Raw genomic sequence first — 24,029 nt, 5'->3', positions numbered from 1 at the left:
GGTTGAGGGTTCGAGTCCTGCTCTCTGCCATTTCACTACAATAATATTTAAAAAATATATCAGAGAGCAAAGACACCTCAGAACACACTGGTACCACACTCAACACATGTGGGCGATGGCAAAATTACTTTATGGTGTACCATTATACACTGAGTACAACAGACAGAAACACATGTGCGCAGGGATACGTACACACAGACATGCACGCGTGCAGACACACACACACACACACACACTCCCCTTCCATTTTCAGTGGGTAAGTTCTCTTCTCATCATTCTTCCTTTTTGGTCATGCGAAAAGTTGCCAGAGTAGATTACTAATCATGTACATGGAAAGCATGATGCACATCTCTTTCTCAAGCCCAACTAGAAAAATGTGATATAGTTGAGAAAGAAAATTGAACACTCAGAAATGATTCAGACCCCTTCCCTTTTTCCACATTTTGTAACGTTACAGGCTTATTCTAAAACGGATTAAAGGGATTTTTTCCTTATTAATCTACACACAAATACCCCATATTGACAAAGCGAAAACAGGTTTTTCGAAATTTTTGCTAATTTATTACAAGTAAAAAACAGAAATACCTTATTTACATAAGTAGTCAGTTTGCTATGACTCAAAATTGAGCTGAGGTGCATCCTGTTTCCATTGATCATCCTTGAGATGTTTCTACAACTTGATTGGAGTCCACCTGTGGTAAATTAAATTGATTGGAAAGGCACATCTCTGTCTATATAAGGTCCCACAGTTGACAGTGCATGTCAGAGCAAAAACCAAGCCATGAGGTTGAAGAATTGTCCGTAGAGCTCTGAGACAGGATTGTGTCGGGGCACAGATCTGGGGAAGGGTACCAAAACATTTCTGCAGCATTGAAGGTCCCTAAGTACACAGTGGCCTCCTTCTATTTAAGACTGATTAAGTTTGGAACCACCAAGATTCTTCCTAGAGCTGGCTGCCTGGCCAAACTGATCAATTGGGGAAGAAGGGCCTTGGTCAGTGAGGTGACCAAGAACCCAATGGTCACTCTGACAGAGCTCCAGAGTTCCTCTGTGGAGATGGGAGAACCTTCCAGAAGGACAGCCATCTCTGCATCACTCCACCAATCAGGCCTTTATGGTAGAGTGGCCAGACAGAAGCCACTCCTCATTAAAAGGTACATGACAGCCCGCTTGGAGTTTGCCAAAAGGCACCTAAAGGACTCACAGACCATGAGAAACAAGATTCTCTGCTGATGAAACCAAGATTGAACTATTTGGCCTGAATGCCAAGCATCACATCTAATGTAAACCTGGCGCCATTTGAATTGAACTCACAGACCATGAGAAACAAGATTCTCTGCTGATGAAACCAAGATTGAACTATTTGGCCTGAATGCCAAGCATCACATCTAATGTAAACCTGGCGCCATCCCTACGGTAAAGCGTGGTGGCAGCATCATGCTTTGGGGATGTTTTTCAGTTGCAGGGACTGGGAGACTAGTCAGTATCAAGGGAAAGATGAACGGAGCAAAGTACAGAGAGATCCTTGATGAAAATCTCAGGAGCTCAGACTGGGGCAAAGGTTCACCTTCTAACAGGACAACGACCCTAAGCACACAACCAAGACAACGCAGGAGGGGCTTCAGGACAAGTCTCTGAATGTCCTTGAGTGGCTCAGCGAGAGCCTGGACTTGAACTCCATCGAACATCTCTGGAGATACCTGAAAATAGCTGTGCAGCAACGCTCCCCATCCAACCTGACAGAGCTTGAGAGGATTTGCAGAGAAGAATGGGAAAATCTCCCCAAATACATATGTCCCAAGCTTGTAGCGTCATACCCAAGAAGACTCGAGGCTATTAATTGCTGTGAAAGGTATTCAGTATTCAGACATTTTACTCAGTACTTTTACTGTTTCTAAAAATATTATGGGGTATTGTGTGTAGATTGATTGGAGGGGAAACAATTTCATCCATTTTAGAATAAGGCTGTAACGTAACAAAATGTGTAAAAAGTCAAGGGGTCTCAACCTTTCCGAATGCACTGCATGCTCCCAACATTTGAATGGGTAAATCTAACCAACGTTTTGGCACGCAGTGCCTTCTTCAGTTTTGAGATTAAAACCTATTCATCTAGTTATATTGGTTGAAAATTAACTGTTTACATTCTAAAGGTGTTTCTCAGTGAAACATTATTCTTCGACATTGAAACAACATTGAAACAACATTGAGGGAATAGGATGCCCACACCCATGCTGAGAGGATTTGTTATGGACATTCTATCTTGGTGAGTCTGTCAGCCAATAAATCCAATTATCATCAGCTTCTGAAAGAGAAGAAATACAAGAATAAAAAAGCCTAGGGTCTCCATTACGTCTATGAGTAAATTCCAGTTTTATCCACGATGTCTCTTCATATTTCAGGTTCTACTAGACTAAACAACACGACCGATACGAGACTATCCCAATATATATATATATATATATTTTTACCTTTATTTATTTAGACAAATAAATTAAGAACAAATTCGTATTTACTAACGGCCTACCACAAAATAGCCATGAGTACAGTAGACCTTGGTTAAGAAATACTTTTTTTTTTTTTTTTGCTGGGCTTGATTGAGCTTACCGAGCACAAAGGAACCAATAGCTTAGTTGCAAAATATCAGGCAATCCAGGCAGGCTAAAGCAAACTATTTAAAATAGTAAATTTTGAACCCAGGTCTGGAGAACAGTGCATGAAGATTATTCAGAGAAGGTCCTCTTTTGGCTGTGAGCCACTTGGTCCTCCTCAACTTAATGTACATAATGCTGAAACCTTAAAACCACCCCAAAACAGAACTTATCAGCAGTGAGAGTACACTGAATGATTCATACGCTCTTTTAAGAGAACTTGAAACCATGGATCTATTTTGGGCTCCGCTTTATATGCACTACTGCTGCTGCTGCAGAGGGATTTAGAGAGGACTAAGTAGTTTGATATTTCTATTGGTTTTCCATGGATTTATTCTCTCTCTCTCTCTCTCTCTCTCTCTCTCTCTCTCTCTCTCTCTCCTCCCCAGTGATCTTTCTCATCATATGGAGACCAAGGTCATGCCTGATTGAAATATAATAGAAGTGTAGACATCTGGTCTAATACTGTGGGAAGTTAAATCTATTTTAATGGCCCTGCCGCAGTGGATTCTCTCTGATGCACTCCTCGCGGTTCAGTGACAGTAAATCACAATGTTCTCTTATTACCCTGACTGGAATGAGGGCATAGAGAGAGAACAATGAGGGATCCACACCATTTGTTTTTCTCTCCTCCCTCCCCCCTCCTCCCCCCTCCCTCCGTTTGCCATGGCTTAAAGAGAATGACATCACAAAAATAAAAATAAAGGGGGATTATGGCTAGGCTATTGTGCCATATGTGATTACCGGGGCTTCCACATTCCCTTGGGGGGATGAGTGACTACAGGCTGACATCTTTTATTTATTTATGTGATTTCAGCAATAATGATTGGATGAAATAGGGAAGTGTGGTGCACCACAATACTAACCCCACAAATATGTCCAGATTTGTAACTGAACTATCAAAGAGTTAATGGTGTGCTTCTTTTTCAGCTACCTCACATTTCATTATTGGGGTGTTTTTGGTCTGATTTCAAGCTCAACTCAAATAGGCCACACACAGTTGTAATGGTGTGTGTGTGGGGGTCTTTTACCCAACAAAATTAGATCTATTTTGATGTGATATTTGAGGGAATTGCCAGTGGGGGGAGCAGGATGGAGGATAGCTCAGTCCCCATCCCCCCCAAGCCCACCTGTCCTGACGGGATTGGACGGAGAAAACCGCCCTTTTTCAATCCACTTATCCCAGTTCTACCTGGCTGTCAGTCAGCCAGCTCTGAAATCTATCTTCTGCTCTTTTTCAATCGAGGGCTATTCATCGCCATCTATTGTATTACACTGGCTAGTTCTGCTGATGCATCACCCCAATGGAGTTTCTTGTCATTTCAGAGCATGGTGGCTAGGTCAAGTGCTTCAACACACTGTCCTTCATCTATTTGACGATCATTCTGAAATACCCTTCAGCCATTTGTCCTCGCCATTAGTTGATGGGTGTCTTATTTGTCCTCCCTATGCTCAAGAGGCTCTTTTTGGCATTTGGCACTACTAGAATGTCGTGTTGTGTTTGAGTAACCTATCCTAACCCAAGTGTCTTCTTCCTATATCTATCTCTTATCTAGAGATGGCTGACATCTCTGTTTGTGCATCACAAGCTGCTGCACATCGCCAGAACAAGGCCGATCTGTTGTTTTCTCTACATGGCATATGACTACTGGACCTGCTTTCAATAGATGCTATTTTTAGTAAAGATAGAGGGTGTTTGATTAAGCAAATGGAATACAGTATTCAAATATATCAAATCAGAGCGTTTACTGTAAATGTATGCTGTCAAATACTATTGTTAGTGTGTTTATCCGATAGTATTCAACATAGACATTAATCCATATAACCACTAGCGTTAGATTATCTCATGTGGACAGCCGACATGTACAATGGAACTGTAGAGAGGAGGGAGATAATGTAGTGCCCTCTGAGCTTTACAAGCATTTTCTTTCCATAAATAGGAAAGATTTGCTTAAATTTCACCTTTAATGGGAGGGCTAAGGTGGTGGAGTAAGGCTGAATCAACATTTGACATTTAGTTTTGACCCTTTTGTTTTATCCACATGACCTGAAAGACAGCAGATGTATGAATTATTTATCTGAGTTTGAAAATATTAAACTTGCTATGTCCTTGTTCCAGATTTTATCCCCAAGGACATGAAAGGACTTGTTAAAACAATGGAAGACCTGATTGTAAAATTGCCTCGTGCAGCATTCAAATCTTCGAACATATATCCTACATTAGTTACATTTTATCTTGGAGAAGGAATTGTCTGAAATACATGATGTTGTTCGGATCAAAGCTAGATGAAATGCATGGAAAGCTTAATTTTGTTGAGCAATTGAAAGTGGTGAATCCATGTAAGAATAAGTGTTTCAAATATCTCATTGAGGCTGTAGGCTATGAGGAAAGTAGAAAATGGTCATAAAATGTCTTAATAAATATACCGTAAGCTTTGACAAATCATACATTATTCCTCCAATACCAACCAGGCCTACTGGAAGACACAATCGGAGGCCAATAGAACTGAATAGAGACCCCAAAAATGTATAGGGTGTTCTGTAGACAGTTATTTGAGGGTATGGTCTGCCCAAATGACATCCTTGAAAATGCTTGCCAAGTTACATATGTGTCTCTTGTCAAGAAATCCTAAGATATATAGTACAAGAACATACAATATTTATCTCACTTATTAGACATAACTACAGCTGTCCTTGAAAGTTTTATGAGAAGTGCAATTCCAATGGACTAAGTAGAAAATAAATGTAGGTTAATAGTAACCTGTTATGTGCGAAAACAAGCTCTCCCTGATGTTGGATATAGCAATAGTAGCGAACATCCGCACCTAGAACATCCGCACCAAGATAATCTTCATGTAAAGTGTATGTTATTATGAAAACATAAAGAAAAACAGTATTTTGAACTCAATTTCCCATTGAAAGGAAAACGAAAACATTTCAGCCTAATGTAGGTTTATGTCTCTTTATCCTTGCTTACAATGTTCTATTATAAAGGAGTTTTATCTTGGTTCCATGCACCAACATAGCCGGATGGAGCATGCCTGATTTTCCTCAGTATTTCTTGCCATTTGTTTGCTAAAAGTATTTGTTTGCAAGATAAATGGCTGCTCTGACAGGCGAGATGACAGCCTACACGAAGATGATATTGAATTGATTTCTGAAATGTTGCAGAACGGACTGCTTGATGTGTACCGTGAGACATGAATCATACAAATTCTATTAAAAAGCTCTTGAATGGCTGACACTGGAATATTACTTGTGATGATTAATTTTCCCCAGTCATTATAAAGGGAGTCAGCATCAGATTGCCTCTGACAAAATTGCTTTTCATTCCCTGGTGAATACCCTCGGTGTGCTTTTGAGAGTGCAAAACCATATTTCTCAGCACAATATTATGTCAAGATAGCCCTTGGAGATACCACAGTGAGGCTTCTTCCTGTACCACCTGATTTGCATTTGCAGAATCATAAGAAAGTATTTCACCTTGTTGTGATGTCTGGAGAGAAGAGGTAATTTATTGACCTTGGATACAGCTCATAACATAGAGACTATGTCAGGGGGATTTGGTCAATTCCATCTCAACCCAATTCAGTTCAGGAATTTGATTGAAATCCCAAAGTGAATCATAACATTGAGGAATGTTGTGAGGATTTTCTATTTAAAATTCAATGTGTTAAAAGGAATAGACCCCAACCGGTGTTGCTAGTGTTCTATGAGTAAAGCTTTGTTTGGGTTCTTCATTAATAAGCCATTGACCTTTAACAGAAATTAGTTTCTTCATCACAAACACATTTCTTTCTTTGTACATTATCTTGCTTTCTGGACTGACACGGAGGCACCCAAGGCAGCGAGAGCGTTACATTCTGCATTACAACGTGCTATAGGATTGATTTTAAAAGCTGATTGAGCACATCAGTGTTGGTGATTAAACCAGGATCACTATATTACTGTTTTGCTACATAGTTAAGCATATGCAGTTTGCTTTCAGGTTAATTAATTATAGTTTAATCTCCTTCTAATAGATGACCATAATTAGTGGCTTCATGTCTGATGGCATTTGCTGATGTGTTTGATTTCAATATCTCAACTCCTATGGTCTACACACTTGCCATCTCACTCCTTTTTATCTTCAGTGAGCAAGATTTCCAATGTGTTTGTCACAAATGGTAAATAAATGCAAAAATGTGAATCTTGAACTTGAAACCTGTCCTGTCATCTTGTCCCCATTCTCAGAACTACTCCAGTCAAGGCCGAGGAAACAACAGCGGAGGAGGAGGGGATGAAGACTACGAGATCCCCCCCATCACACCCCCCAACCACGCTGACCCCTCTCTGCTTCACCTCATGGACCCCGAGTCGGGCTACACCTTCCACTCACTGCCCCACAATGGCCTGCTCAACCCCTATTCCTACCCAGAGCTGCCTGCTGCCCTCATGATGTCCAATATGCTGGGCCAGGATAGCCATCTTCTCTCGGGTCATAATATGCACTCGGTAAGATTCACCAGTTACAGTACTTCTCCTAGGATTCAATTCAATTATTTTCAGCGTGGCTTTATAAGGGACATGTTATTGTCTTAGAACAGGGATACACACTTGTTTTAATTAGCAGGAGTGTGGAACAAAAGCTAAGGAGATCCCAGCAGACACATGCACCATTTATGCTTTTACACATTCTTCTTTTTGTGACAGACTCCGTCATATCTATTCAATCACCACACTCAAAAATATTTGACTCCCTCAAAGTGAGCACAGAAAGAGAGCAGAGTTGTACAGTACACATCTCATCTGCTCTCTGATTGGTAAAACAAAAAAGGGGGTCTTGGAGGAGAAAAGAGAAGGGTTCTCCCTTGTCAGCTACTTTTATCTTTCAAAATGATGCAGAGGACGTCCATTCCAACCCCAGTAAGCGACTATTTCATGTGTTAAACATGGTTCACGCTGAGCAAACACCCCTGGCGTACACATTCAAGTCCTTTAATCATAGAATCGAACGAGATTAATTATAAATGGCCCGCGTGTGAATAATTCAGCGTTATATACTTTCATCTGACACAAATATAACTTCTGGGTCATAAATATTCATGCTTTAATGTGAGTATCCGTGGCATTTATCCTTGGTTAATCAGGTCTTGTGTGATTTCGGGAATCAAAGTACATTTTATGTGTGTGGCAGAGAGTGTGCCATTTAAAGTCAGACTTGGGATTAACCTTTTCACATGTGAGTTCCAAATATCTCTGATGGTCACCCCAGCTTGACTTGTTTTATGCACGAGATGTCAGAAGGAACTCACTGTTCCAAAATGTGATTGTTATGCAATAGGACACTTAACACGCGCTGCCTGCTAATTATCTATAGGCTATGTTTCAACTTGTCAATTTCAAATTATTTTCAAACAAGTTTTATTTATTTAACATTTTGAATTGAGGTGTGTTCCGCCTCCTCATTAATTCACATAGAAGTATCCAATTTCAGTGTTGCAGACAATTTATGTTTGAGGCTTTATTGAGACGGACAAACTTCTCTCTTCGAGGAGAGCTCAAGCACTTCCACCAATGTTTCCGCAGATCAAGTATGCAGACATTAGCACAGTCTTGCACAAATTGGCATATTTTCTGGCTGGCGCTCGCATTACCTTCCTTGTTGTTTTCCTTACAAATAATAACTTTGGACGTGTGTGCATTCATATCAAAGTAAGTGCCTTATTTTCTGTATATCGTGTTGTCATTTCCACTGTAACATACAGTATGCATGTATGTATGTACAGTACCAGTCAAATGTTTGGAGACACCTACTCATTCCAGGGTTTTTCTTTATTTAAAAAAAAACGATTTTCTACATTGTAGAATAATAGTGAAGACATCAAAACTATAAAATAACACATATGGAATCATGTAGTAACCAAAAAAGTGTGAAACAAATCTAAATGTATTTTATATTTGAGATTCTTCAAAGTAGCCACCCTTTGCCTTGATGACAGCTTTGCACACTCTTGGCATTCTCTCAACCTGCTTCATGAGGTTGTCACCTGGAATGTGCTTAGTGGGACTATCATTTGTTTTTCAACAGGACAATGACCCAACACACCTCCAGGATGTGTAAAGGCTATTTGACCTAGAAGGAGAGTGATGAAGCGCCTCATCAGATCACCTGGCCTCCACAATCACCCAACCTCAACCCAATTGAGATGATTTGGGATGAGTTGGACCGCAGAGTGAAGGAAAAGCAGCCAACAAGTGCTCAGCATATGTGGGAACTCGTTCAAGTCTGTTGAAAAAGCATTCCAAGTGAAGCTGGTTGAGAGAATATCAAGAGTGTGCAAAGCTGTCATCAAGGCAAAGGGTAGCTACTTTAAAGAATCTAAAATCTAAAATACATTTGGATTTTTTAAACACTTTTTTGGTTACTACATGATTCCATATGTGTTATTTTCACCTTTGAATGAGTAGGTGTGTCCAAACTTTTGACTGGTACTCTATGTATGGAGCATAGTGTATTTATGTTTTCAAGTACTGGTGACAAATAATGCAATCTGATTATTGCATAGGTTATAATGGACACTTATGATGTGTGTAAAATATATTTTTTGAATGTTCTACTGATTATAATGAGCTTATGCTAAGCTATTTGCCAGAAATGTGTGGTACCATGTTTGTTGACATTACACAATACATTCTGGTTGTCACGTAATTGTCTGTCAGGCAAAATATGTTATAATGAGGTGAAGGTTAAACGTCCAGAGGTGAATGAAGGGAAGTGAATGATCCCTTCAACATGCATACTGTAAACAGACCAAACTCCTCGTCTCCTCTTTGGTTGACGCGAAAAAACATATGCAGCACGCACAAACTAGCATTCTCGGATTACTTTCGATTTCTAGGAAGTGTTTTACTCAATTATTTCGATCAATGCTGAGCTCACCCGTGATGTGATGAATTATAAATAGTAATTGCTATTAGCCAATTCATATTGTGGTTTCTGACAGCAGGGAGTTACCTAAATATGACCCTAGGACTATTGTAGCCTACATTTTCCGGTTGGATGATAGTGTATGTTGTCGCTACTTCTGTGAATGTCTGAACATTGCATCCTGTCACGCCTGCTCCTGCCTCCCTTCTCTGGAGCTCAAGGGCGCCAGGCTGCCCTTCATTACGCACACTTGTCACCATTCATTATGCACATCAGTACTCATTGGACTCACCTGGACTCCTTTACTTTGATGATCGACCCTCTATATCTGTCTGCTCCTCAGTTTGTTCCCCATGTCAGCATTATTGTCGTTTTGTTTCCCCCTGTCCAGACACTGTCTGTATTCTGTTCCTGTCTGTGTTTCATTAAATGTTCACTCCCTGTACTTGCTTCTCGTCTCCAGCGTTGTTCCTCACACATCCAAAAATAAACTGGTCACATTCAGGACATAACTTTGTAAGGACTGTGTTTGTGCAAAATGTTTCTGTGAAAAAACAGTGTGGCTTGCTCAAATGCTGACTGTTGCATCAATCGAAACTGGACGTTCTAAATAAGCGTTCTAATCACACGGGTTTGAGCGTACGCTGCAGGGACCACTGTAGAATGATCACTCCCATTTTTTGGAATGTGTGAAAAGGTTATTAAGTCACTGTGTTGAACATACTAGTGAGATGAATATAGCTGGTGCCATGGAGAGGTACAGTAATGTAGTACATAATGTGCAAGAGTATTTATGTGTTTATTTATTTCGTTATACATTTGGCGATGTTCAGAAAATTATCTGGCTACTATTTCTCATAGCAAATACAGCTTTAATTGATACAATTGGTGTGAGGCTGGTGACGGAGGTGTGTGTGTGCGTGCATTTGGGCGTGTTCATGTTCATGCCTTACGGGCACAAACATGTATGGGAGAAAGCAGCTCCCTTTTCTTCTTGGTGTAATAGGCCAATAACATTTCCGTAAGAAAGACAGTCCTGGTTTTTAAACAGCTTTCGATTCACCTTTGCAATTATTTATTTTCAAATAGTCCTTCAGGGTAATGTTCCATTTTCTTATTTCACACCCCCTTTTCTCATAAATGAACTGTCATTGCCATAAATCACTGCAAACAGAGACTTGCACACACCGTGAAAGGTCCAAAGATTTATGTAACACATTCATGTTTTCCACTTCCTCATTTTAGTACTACTCTACTGGAGCCTGGCTAATAATAGTGACTATTAATATTTCCTGTTGCCTAGCAACCTGAGCAAGTAATAGCTTACGCTGGAAAAATAGATGACCGATAAGGGAAAAAAATTCAATTCATTTATTATCTTTGGGGACAAGAGGAGCTTATTTCTCAGGCTGAGGCATAGAAAAGTAAGCTGAAATATCTTAAAGGAATTGAAGATGAGGTTATTTTCAATTTCATTCCATTAAGACAGGATGTTGCATTTGACGTTTTTCCTATGATGTCAATGAACCTTAATTTCATGCCAATAAAAGCATAATAGACAGATTCAATTCATATTTCTGTCATAGGCACTGCACAGTATTTGTGTTTTAGGAACGTACCTTATAAATAAGGCAGAATGATAGGTTTTTGCAAAGTGGGGAAATGTGAAAAAATAAAGGTACCCCTAGTATTCGATGTAAGGGATACACTGATGATCCTGAACCTAATTTTGTGTCAATTGTTTTCTTCCATTGTAGCTGTAGTTTTTTTTATTCAACAACAATGCCTCAAGGATACATTTCATATCAGAAAGGATAACTATCTTACGCTGTATGTAAACTCCCTTACAAATACAAGCTCAGCTGGAGCAATAGATATTGCTCATCTCCGGGGAGGATGTTACTTGTTTTAGTACAACATTTAGCCTAAGGCTAAAGCTCAGTAAACTTCTTTCTGCTTAGGGATCCTCTTTTCAATCATGCATCTCATGGTCTCCAATCACACAGCAAACGGTTAAAGGGATTGTTCAGAGAAATTACATTCTCTTAATGTTTGTTGTCTTACCTTGAAAGCATTATTTTGGACAAGGAGTGATCTGCAATCCCCTTTCTTTTGTTTAACTAGCCACCATACTGTATATATACTGTACATATCTACCTACATATGTTGTTTTGCTGAACTATCCCTTTAAGGCATTACAGTATTGTGAGCAGTAGATCTGACCATGACCATGACCATTTTCAGAAATGCACTTTGCGATATTAGCCCACTTGTTCAGTTGTTGTTGTAGTTGTCTAAAATAGCACATCTTGTTTTTACTGAGAGTAAAGTATGTCACAAATATCTTAGATCTCTGATCACTGGTGGAGCACATGATAATAGTAATACCCTTGCTCTCTCCATCACAATCCTCTTCTGTCTTCCACTGAATTCATCTCATTTTTGACAGCCTCCTCCCTCTCAGTTCATTCTGACTGCTCTGAAGGCAGAAGTATTAGCTGCTAAATCACAGGATGACATGTGCAGTAGATGGAAAAATGGGCTTGAAGCAATGATGAGAAATAGTTATATTTAGGTATTTAAAAGTTATGTTGATGTGATTGTTTATATGATATATAGCTTGGACTTAGATATAATAGTAGTGGTATGTTTTATGATGGTTCAAAATAATTCATGTTACATTAAGATACTGTATGTTTATTCAGAATATTTAATTTATACAGAGACTTTTAATCTAAGCCTGCCTTTCTACAATGCATTTGCATTTAGTAGCTAACACCAAACTGCTAATTACAATAATGACATATCATAAATGTGGTTAAACTGCTAGCAAGATAAGTTCCCATAACATGAGGGAATGGTTTTGATATGTTATCCTTGATTAGAAACATACAGTGGCTTGCCATTGGTAAAGTCAGCAGCCCACCACTCATTTGGCTGATGGGTTTTCTAGAGGTTCAGACGGCAGTAGCCAATAGAGTATAGGCTATCGACATGGGTCCAATATCAGCTTATAGTGGTGTGCTCATAGCCATCATTGGTCCAATAGGTGCTTGCTGGCTGGATAATGTTTAATAAGATGGTTAGGTGTTTAGCCAAGTGTGATATCCCAACCCACCCCTGCCCTCTGTTGTCTAAGGCCAGACAGACACATAGTTTGGATGGGACATTGAACAATGCATCATTTCTCCAAGTTGGATGGACCGCTCATTATGCCTGCATTTAAAAACCCTATCACAGCTAGCCCTCACTGTCAATGTTGCCTGTTCCCCCCAGTCTGCTACTGTGGGGGGGCTTCATGTTTGACAGGCCCCCAGATCCCCGAGCCTGGCTGGTCTGGCTCATTTTTGCGAGAGGGGAGATGGGGGTGAGAAATGTCTCTTTGAAAAAGAGGAGGGAATTCCCTGGCAGGTGGTAATGAGGGTTGAGAAGGGGCTCGAGCACGTCGCCGAGGAGAACGCCGGCACATTTAAATTTGGAAACTGAACGCCTGCCGATATCTCATTATAAGCGTAAATTAGGTTGGTTTGGGGAAAAGCCCACCGCCAAAAAAGCTCAGCCAAATCTGCAAGTTCATGTAGCAAGATTTGTTTAATCTTGTTAAACGTGTGGCGCTACATAGTTATTTTTGGCAGGGTGCATCTGTTACTAGACCACAGGCTGGCCATAGTCAGGACTATCCCTGTTGTCTAGATACTGTCAATGTGGGTTATTGTTAGAATATGAATAGTTTCCAGGTTGCTTCCGAGTGCCGCAGCGGTCTAAGGCACTGCATCATACTGCTGAGACGTCACTTCAGCCGGCCTGTGACTGGGTGCCCCATAGGCCAGGGGCTTTCCTTGGCTCATCACGCTCTAGCGTCTCCTTGTGGCGGACCAGGCAGTATTGTCCCAACCATCACCTCTCCCGAGCCGGTTGGGGAGTTGCAGCGATTAGACAAGATCTTAACTACCAATTGAATATCTTGAAATTGAGGAGCGAAATGGGGAAAATAAATAAATACAAAATAAATAAAATTAATAAAGAATATGAAGTGTCCAGTTGGCATTACTGTTGTGATGCAAAGCTAATGTTATGTTCAGACTGTTGAAGGCCATACTTGCTTAATCAATATAAAAAACTGTTGACTATGCTCCTATGCAATAATAACATATTAAAGGGATAATTCACTCTTATTACAAAATTACTCATAACCCTGAAAGCAGTCTAGGAGACAAGGAGAAATAGCAATCCACGCTTTTCGTGTGTTTGCCTAGCCACTGTAACCAATAGTTATTAACATAAGCTTTTTCTTAGCAAATATCAATGCAAGTAAATGTTCAGAATGTTTCAAATCACATGCCCAAGCATGGATAACTGTCTCTCCTTCTCTATAGACTGCTTTCAGGGTAAGAAAACAGGTAAGCAATTCTTACATTTGGATGAAATATCGCTTTTTTACTCTGGATGTTATACAGTAGAGAATACCATTGATGGACATCCATCTTTTTGTCAAATGAAACAACCACAACAAAAACATTCCACCTGTAGCTAAGAAAGTGATTTATATACAAATTACAGACCTCTACAGGCCCCCCTTTGTAAGTAGGAAAACCTGCAAAATCAGCAGTGTATCAAATAGTTGTTCTCCCCACTGTAGAAAGTGAAACAAGATGTCACATCTATTCCAGTTGAAAGCAACAATGCAGGCAGGTCATATGAGATGTGTCTCAGGCCTGCACAGACTGTATGGTAGAGAGTTCATTGCTTTCTTTAAAGCCAGTTTTAGATCTACACGAAGTGTTAGTTTTGAAAGTGTCTGTGGTTGTTTGTTTGTGTTTTCACGATACATTTTTGTCTGACTCACTGACTGTTATAATGTTATGTGAGCTTGACTTCATTTTATTTCATTTAATATGTTAAAAGACATGTATTTTGCGTCACTTAGCATTTTAGACAGACAGGATAAAACAGCATCACCATTTTAAAAGCAGCAACATAAAAAGCCTATTGTTGGCTGCCATTATTTTCAGATTCATAGTGAGTATATGGAAGGTGAATCAAATGTTTATGGTCAATCAACATATTATTCAAACCAGTATGTGATTATAAAAACATTAATGGTCATATTCAAAGAGCATAACCTCAAGAATACACTGATTACATTTGTGGCTAAAATTGACGAATTCTGCTGTTTGAAGTTAAGTAAGCAATGAAGTCTCTACCATACAGTCTGGGCAAGCCTCAGATACATCTCAAATGACCTGCCTCCACTGTTGCCTTCAACTGGAATAGATGTGACATCTTGTTTGGCTTTTTATAGAAATCACTTTCTTAGCTACAGGTGGAATGTTTTGTTGTTGTGGTTGTTTCATTTGACAAAAAGATGGATGTCCATCAATGGTATTCTCTAGTCAACAGGTTGTGAGCAATATGTCTTTCTGAAAATAATACATGTCTGGGCACTATGATTCGCTTTGAATAAAAACAAATATCTTATTAAAGAAAGTGTTTAATAAAAGTCCATATTTACTTTGAGAGACGTATTATTCATGGATGAGAGTGAAGTGATGAAGAAGTGTATTGAAGGATTGAACATAAAAAACAAATGAGCAATTATTGCAGCTCATGAATATCCATGCTGCTAATTCAAATAACCTTAGGCAACTGTTAAGACTAATGAATATTTAAAACAGCATGGTCGTAGAGTTTTTGAACATTGCATTAGCTGACTTTCTAAGATGTACAAGAGTGAACAATTGAATCTGGAGAACCGCTTTTAATCATGATGAAAAAAGTTCTGCTGTTTCATGTTGCAGTGCATAATAGTTCCAGAACAGTAAAGTACTAATATTCTATCATGGAGAGAAGACCCAAAACAAGGAAAATAGTACTTACTATTTAGTATAACTAACATAAACCTCAGACATTTCTAATACCAATATCCAGAAACCTAGGGCAGAGGGAAGGCATCGACTTAACAGATTGGGACACACTCCAAACAGACAAAACATGTTGCTTTTCTACGCTAGTCTGAAGAGGGGAACCTGCTTACAGTACACATCGACAGTGGGACAAATGGGCCATTTGCCCACTTAAAAGGGGCTCGCTATTTCCTTTGAAGGATCAGCATGGCGAGCTCGTCCTCGATCGCTAGGGCGACGCTAATTAAGCCTAGCACACAGCGAACCTGTGGGGGATAATGTCCCATTATCAGAGTCATTTGTTTCAATTAAATGCTTTGTGATTCTACAATAGCAGCCGCGGCCCCATGCACGAGGAAGCCATTACTCTCACCCAGAGAGCGACTGTGGTTCGGGTTAAGAGTCAGTTCTCAGGATTAGGCCCTACTACCTACTTTCACCAGCGCATTCGCTTAACACAGCTGCTTTAGGCCTGCAAGCAAGAGAGGGTGTAGCACATATAGGCCTACAATACAACCAGTGACACTTTATTTGAAGGGACTTCATAACACATTCATAACCCATACATAACATTTTCATTAGCAGTACATGAGCATTTCTTTATCCCAACAACCGAAAGTTAATATTTACCTTATGTCTCAGTAACGTCACTTGTCCTGCACATCCTTTGGGGCGAAGAAGTGAAGATTATAGAGCTAGAATAATGAGAGAGAATAACAGGCCTGAACTCTGAGCCACAGAACCAGTTGCTCATTTTCCTGTTTTAACCAAAGAACATTGGAGACAGACGGAAATGTTATTCTTAGATACACTGTCTTACAATATATTTTTTTATTATAATTTGATTTATAACTCGCTATGTGTTTCTCTTTCTTTTGTGAAATCGTGTTTGAAAGAGATCCAAATGTTTGGTGTGGTGCTACACTAGTGAAGTGACTTTGACACCCCTTTATCATCTATTATTTTCGTATGAGACAATGCACGTCAGAGGCCAAACAAAGCCTGTTGCTCTGACAATACCCCACCCCCTCCTCACAATTAGCATATAGTACCTATGGCAACCAGCTGCCATCATAATAGCCTGTCTCGTTATGTTTGGGCACCATCGCTGTACCATCAGCAGGAAACGCAGAGAGAAAGAGGCTAGGTATGAGATTTACTGGCAGATCATGTTGCATAAGGTGTGCACATGGAGGAGATTATGGTTGTGACTAAGCTCACTGATGCTCTTCTCAGGAAAATACTGCTTTTTTTGTTGAACATAACCCTTGACTTGAATTAATGGGTTACGGCAGAAGCTCAAATCAGCTTGGCTTTCTGCATAAGCAGTTAGCTCCTACTGTACATGGGCATATGTCAAGCCTTGTTTAGTAGGGAAGCCATTGCTGATTTCTAAGGACCTCCTGATTACCTCCTGAGTCTTTCTAAACCACAATGCATAGCTTCAGTCTTTACATATATTTTCTATCAATTTAAAAGTAGTTACATTTTAACTGAAGGCTAGTTACAGTACAGTGCATTCGGAAAGTATTCAGACCCCTTGACTTTTTCAGTCTATTATTTTTACAGTCTTAAAGTGATTTAAAACATCTCATCAATTTACACACAATACCCCATAATGATGAAGCAAAAACAGTTTTTTAGACCTTTTTGCAAATGTATTAAATATTTAAAAAAAACTGAAATATCACATTTACTTACGTATTCAGACCATTTACACAATACTTTGTTGAAGCATCTTTGGCAGCGATTTATGCCTTGACTCTTCTTGGGTATGACGCTACAAGCTTGGCACATCTGTATTTGGGAAGTTTCCCCCATTGTTCTCTGCAGATCCTCTCAAGCTCTGTCAGGTTGGATGGTTGGATGGGGAGTGTCGCTGCATAGCTATTTTCAGGTCCCTCCAGAGATGTTCGACCGGGGTCTTGCTGGGCCACTCAAGGGCATTCAGAGACTAGTCCCGAAGCCACTCCTGCCTTATCTTGGCTGTGTGTTAAGGGTCGTTGGAAGGTGAACCTTTGCCCCAGCCTGAGGTCCTGAGTGCTCTGGAGCAGGTTTTCATCAAGGATCTTTCTGTACTTTGCTCCGTTCATCTTCCCCTCGATCGTGACTAGTCTCCCAGTCCCTGTCGCTGAAAAACATCCCCACAGCATGATGCTGCCACCACCATGCTTCACCGTAGGGATGGTGCCAGGTTTACTCCAGACATTACACTTGGCATTCAGGCCAAATAGTTTCATCAGACCAAACATTTTTGTTTCTCATGGCCTGAGAGTCCTTTAGGTGCCTTTTGGCAAACTCCAAGCAGGCTGTCATGTGTGTTTTACTGAGGAGTGGCTTCCATCTGGCCACTCTACAATAAAGGTCTGATTGCTGGCATGCTGCAGAGATGGTTGTCCTTCTGGAAGGTTCTCCCATCTCCACAGAGGAACTCTGGAACTCTGTCAGAGTTACCATTGGGTTCTTGGTCACCTCCCTGACGAAGGCTCTTCTCCCCCGATTGCTCCGTTTGGCCGGGCTGCCAGCTCTCGGAAGAGTTCTGACATGCACTGTCAACTGTTGGACTTTATATAGACAAATTTAATTTACCACAGGTGGACTCCAACCAAGTTGTAGAAACATCTCAAGGATGATCAATGGAAACAGTATGCACCTCAGCTCAATTTCGAAGTCTCATAGCAAAGGATCTGAAAAATTATGTAAATACAGTATTTCTGTTTTTAATCAGTTTTAGTAACGTAACAAATGTGGGAAAAGTCAACGGATCTGAATACTTTCCGAATGCACTGTATGTACTGTAAGTGTAGTTACCAATCCCCATTCAGCAAAGTGGCAGGATTAGCCTGTTGAAATTACATATTGTGCCTTAAAATGTGGTAAGGCACTCTCCGAATATGTCATCTCAAAATGCAGTAGAATGCTCTGCGGAGTACTTTCCTTTTTTTCTCCAATAGAACATAAAAGTTCCCCTACGAGTATAACTGCAGTTACAGTGCAGTATAACTGCAGTTATTCTGCAATTACTGCATCCAAAATACCACAGTCGACTGCAGTCACTGTACTTTTATGGAAATCTTTTTTTGTAAGGGTTGATTGATATATGAACAGGTTGTGGCTCTGTGATGACTCTGTTGCCTGACTTTCTGTTGCCGGCCATCTCTCCTGCTGGTCTGATGTTTACAGAGAAACATAGCAAAAGGCCAATAAAGGGTTTGAATTGTTCCCTCAGGCTGTTGCTATGGAAATAGCCCAGCCGTGGTAGACCATTCATGTTTGACTAATTGTTTTTCTCTTCTTGTATTGCCACTCAGTCTGCAAAGCTCCATTCAGAGGACCATGTCAGATAAAACAAAGAAATATAAATATAATCCAATACTGAGGGTTTTTTCTTTTTTGGGGGGGACTGAATACCATTTTGAGTTGAAAACAATAATTATTCCCCCCACCCCCTTTAAATTGCACGGTTGCGTCTACAGTAACCCACTGGGGCCAATTAGAACGCTAGCGAAGCCAGGAAGTGTGTGGCAGATGCTTTGCCACTCTTTATAAAGAGTCGACCTGCAGGGGCCTCTCCAACATCTCGTTAGCGAAGTGTTAATGTAATTAGTTTTCGCTTAGGACTGTTTTTGCCACATTACCAAATACGAGTCCTCAACTTTAGCAATTTGTGCTGATTAGTTAGGTCCACCGCTGGGCGAGGCATTAGAAATATGAGACCCACCACCTGGATTCAGTCCTATGTAGCAAAGTTTGAAATTGTGTTTTTTACATTGGATACAAGTGGAGACTCAGAGCTAGAAAACGGTATGTCATACACTGCAGTTGAGGAACAATGGGAAAGTAATTGTGGTTTGAAAGTTGATAAACTTGTAACCCCACTTTTGAGAAAATGGCCCTTGAATGTTTTGGTCCACCTACTGGAGAGCTCTTCTTTGTCTGCACCCATTCAGCATTTTTCACACCCTCTTAAGTCTTATCCCCACCCACCTCTTTAAGGATTCATATGTGAGGCCATGTGCTAAACAGAATGAGTAGTGTAGTAAACAACCAAAGATTTTAAGACTAAGAGTGTCAAAAGTAGTAGCCTACAATATGGAAAAACTCCAGGTAAAAATACACTTTATCTAGTCCTTGGCCTATATCCTAATCTTTGGTGCAGGTCATGTTGTTATTCACATTGCTGTCACTGGTAAACACACACTATATAAAATAAAATCTAAGTTTATTTGTCACATCCACAGGATACAGAAATATTTATAATTCCTAGATGATGCTTACCAAGACACACGTGTCTAAATTGATGGGTCATGTGAAAGAAATGCTATAACCACCCCCAGACACAACTGGGTAACTTTGATAGATCATGTAATCATCTGGCGAAGTGTGTAGCTAGCTAGCTAAACAATGAACCAGGATAATCCCAACTCATACTACTACCAATACAATCATTGTCATAGCTGCAGCATGAATCTGCCGGTTGCTAAAGCTAACCAACTAGGTTCAATGTTATCTAGCTAACATTAGTCTATAACTAGCAATTATCCTGGCAAATTGATTTCTGCTTCACGGCAGACTGGAACAATTTAACTCAGTTTTGTTTGTAGCTACATGTTTAGCCAGCATTGTGTCAGGTCACTCCTGTTCACACTGACCGTGGCGTGTGCAGAAAGTAGCCCATCACAACTCATTCCAACAAATGTGTCGATAGCACCTGCTAAATTCAGGGTATCAATGTTGTTGAGAAAAGTAGCAAACTTTTGTAGTTCTCGATGTCTAACATTATATCTTTCAAAAACACATCGGTAGAAAGGACTATGAACACATACTAAGCAGCTCAAGTTATAGACAGAAGCACGCTACATGGAACACCAATCCAAACTTATGTCCAGCCTATCCATTATCTCAGACAATCATGGCTAGCAGGAAGGTTCCTGTCTTTTTCCGTGGCTAATCCAACTAGGCTCGTAATTTACACATTTTATTCGTATTTTCAGATGGAATACACTTTTGTTATTAAGGAACATGAAAGTTCACGTGTTCCAGAATGCCTCTCCTGCGAAGTAGTGACGTGCGACATACGCCTAGCTTCCTGAAACCAGTTACATACCTCCTTAATATTGACAGTTGTTCATTGTTCATAATATAATAATATGCATGCCATTTAGAAGATGCTTTTATCCGTAGCGACTTATACAGCATATATTTTCATATTGGTGGCCCCATTGGGAATTTAACCCACAACGTTCACATTGCTAGTGCTATGCTCTTACCAACTGAGCAACACAGGACCAATCACTCATAATTTGAGATTTGGTTCATTTTTACCTGTTCAATTATCATCTTCATGGGAGGTTATTGGTCAATGTTATGTCCGGTTTGCAAGTTAAGTCTGTAAGTCTGTACCCGTTACCCAACCGGGAACAACGTTGATGACTATTGACTACTGAATACAGGCTTACATTAGGAGCATCAGGCTCTGTGCAATCAGTCTCTGGTGATGTGATCAGACAGGGAGATGAGAAGGTTGTCTGACAATGAGAATCAGTTGACGTTTTTGAATTTGACACATCTTCTGAACAAAATGGGATTGAAGAATTTGGCTTTTATGTTTGAGGAAAAACAATGTATTTTTTTTTTCTCATAAATCATCAAGAGTTCTGAATTTTTCAATGTCTGCCTTGGTTGCAATTTCCTGAGCCAATACCATAACATGTGCATTTACACTTCCTCTTCATAATTGTGTGGGCTGAACAGTATTTCCATTTGATTTGTGTGGTTCTCTGGACATATGCCTGGATATACTCAGGGTTATGACGTTCAGTCAGACTTATTACTTACAGATGGACAGTATGACAAGAGTTGAAATGGTTTCCAGATGTGTGCGGTTTATAGTTTAAGCATAAACGTCAGTCTCTTGCTGGTATAGGTAGGGCTGGGAGGTTTTCCTTGTGACCATGTGACTTGACTAAGAAAAACGTTGAACCTTATCTATAACCAGCAATAATTAGATAATGTAGAGTTGCAGAACGCACCTTGGGAGCATCCGGATCCTCTGTAAATTTAAACACATTGCGATCCGTCATCACAGTAAAGCAATGCCCATTTGGCTATTTATGGACCAACAAAGGCTTGGTCAACAGCTGCATTAAGCACTCCTCTTATAGAGTGTGCTGTTGGAAGGGTCTATTTTCCACAGACTTGAAGGCTTTGGTTACTGCTCTTACTTTTCTTGCTAGAACAGGTCACAGATTAGATTTTTTCCCTTCCCAATCTTTAGTTGATGTTCGAGGATTTGTATTTAATAAGCTGAGCTGTGCTTGCACCGCTCAACCAGTCTTGCTGGCTGCAGCGTATAGCTCCCACTTGCATCAAGTACCTCACTGACTCCACTCACTCCAAAAAGCAATAGATCTTATTCGTCAGCTCTGTACGCTGCCCATGGCGTGTATACATTCCCACCCATTTGAAATCGATACGCAGCACTTGGGAAATGTTTCAGGGATAACCTTACCCTTTTTGGGTTTCATTTTGCTTTTCATTTTATGTGTAAATATAGGTATGTGCTGGAGCCTCTGATTAAACAACCCCTCCCTTCCTCCCCATCTCTCTCTCTCTCTCTCTCTCTCTCACTTGCTCTATCTATCTGTCTCTCTCTCTCTCCCTCCCCCTCTCTCTTACCCCTCTCTCTCGTGTTTTGATAGTGATGCCGGTATCAGGCTGTCAAATCTAATCTCATCTTCTCTGTGCAGTGCTGTCCATTCAGAATTACAGCAACCACTCCCCCCTCTCCCTCTTCTCCTCTCTCCCTCTTCAAATGTCTGACAACAGCCATGCTGATTGTATGGGCCTGGGCCTGACACTTTCAAATACAGTCCTTGACTTGCAAACTGAAAATGTATTTACCGCCTATGTACCATTTTGTTATATGTTTATAGTGAAGTGCAATAAGCAATTGGTGACTGTGTAGTGTAGTGGTTGGAGAGTGGCCATTACTATTTAGATCTGTAAACAAGACTGGATATATCTTCAGGTTCAGTTCATTTGAAAGACCATCTCGCTTTATACCTTCAGTAAGCATCTTTTACTGTACTGACACTTGAATGTATAGACTACCCAGCTTAACAAATGCTACTCATCCATTCCAATTCATCAGTATTCTATTCCATCTCAGTCAATGTTCCATTGAAGTGTAATTTCTTGTCTATCTAGTGTAGCCAACTATCATTCTGAATACAGAGGGAAAATTAGAGAATTTCCTTTTTGTCTCTAGCAGTTTGCTTGTTTTGCCTTTGCTTTCAATTTATAAATATAAATGATTTTTCCTGGAGATTATTTTGCTTTTCAGTTTGTCATTCCATTAGCTCTCCTCCAATTTATTCACCCTTCACATCAAAGGCAGAGGGGAACAGATGTCATTTCAAACGCTTTTTTTTGCCTCATTGCATAAACGTGAGAGATGATTGTTTTTTTATGAAACCACACACTCATGGATAAAAAATTTCAACTATCCAAACCAGTCTGTGGAATGGAGAGAGAGAGAGAGAGAGAGAGAGAGAGAGAGAGAGAAAAAGGCATGGGTGCATTTTCAATTTGAATAGGGGAATCTTCTTTCGTTTCAATTCCACATCCACATCACATCCAAAGTTATATTCAAGTGACCTCTTTTCTTATACCCAAACATTCGGGAGCCTCCGATTCTGATGAGCTAATTTCATACTGTTTGGAAGATGTTGTTTCGGCTTCAAATGGTTTCTAAAACAATGACATTTCAAAGGCAATCATTTCTGTTTAGAAAGCAAAGTTAAAAGCAAGACAACCCCAGCTCTTAATCCCATGATAAGTATGCATGATGATTGTATGAAATGGGAATGCTTTTAAACATTCTAGAGTTGCCATTTGATAGTTGCTAGTCAAGTGATCATTCAGTATTCTTTCACATGGTTTGTGTCCCTGATTGCCTGTTAAAAAGAGAGCAGTATGGATTAATGTTGTTTTTTTTACAGAGCAAAGTACTTTTATTTAGTCAAATCTAACATTAACATGGCATTTGGAGATAAATGGATTGTATAGACTAATCATGTGACGGTGACCATGCCACCTGAAAAAAAGGCCTGAAAATGGTGCCACTTGAGTCATGGGACATTCTGAATGCATGCATCATTCATTCCCATCTTTGTTTTTTATCCCCCTTTTCAATCTTTTCTCATCGCTGCAATTCCCCAATGGCCTCAGTAGGCAAAGGTCGAGTCATGCGTCCTCCGAAATATGACCCACCAAACCGCATTTCTTAACACCCGCCAGCTTAACCTGGAAGGCAGCCACACCAATGTGTCGGAGGAAACACCGTTCACCTGACGATCGGAAGTCAGCCTGCAAGCTCCCTGCCCACCACAAGGAGTCGCTAGAGTGTGATGAGCCAAGTAAAGCCTCCCCGGCCAAACCCGGACAACACAGGGCCAATTGTGCGCTGCCCTATGGGAATATCTCGATCACTTCCGGTTATGACACAACAAAGGTCTGTAGTGACACCTCTAGCACTGCGATGCAGTGGCTTAGACTGCTGCACCA

The 24,029-nt window shown here is 40.2% G+C and overlaps 1 protein-coding gene across 2 annotated transcripts in view; it reads left to right on the top strand.

The window, feature by feature from the left end:
* The window catches only part of LOC139368315 (TOX high mobility group box family member 2-like), a 113,631-nt gene that overhangs the window by 72,104 nt on the left and 17,498 nt on the right, over positions 1–24,029 (top strand). For both annotated transcript variants that reach the window (XM_071107064.1, XM_071107065.1), the window contains one exon: positions 6,882–7,142. In XM_071107064.1, coding sequence (XP_070963165.1) covers positions 6,882–7,142 — 261 coding nt within the window. The remainder of the gene's footprint in view (positions 1–6,881; positions 7,143–24,029) is intronic.

Source organism: Oncorhynchus clarkii, chromosome 16 (assembly GCF_045791955.1).
Source record: "Oncorhynchus clarkii lewisi isolate Uvic-CL-2024 chromosome 16, UVic_Ocla_1.0, whole genome shotgun sequence".
NCBI classification, from domain to species: domain Eukaryota; kingdom Metazoa; phylum Chordata; class Actinopteri; order Salmoniformes; family Salmonidae; genus Oncorhynchus; species Oncorhynchus clarkii.
Note: the sequence above shows the minus strand (reverse complement) of the source record. Positions and strands in the feature narration are given on the sequence as shown.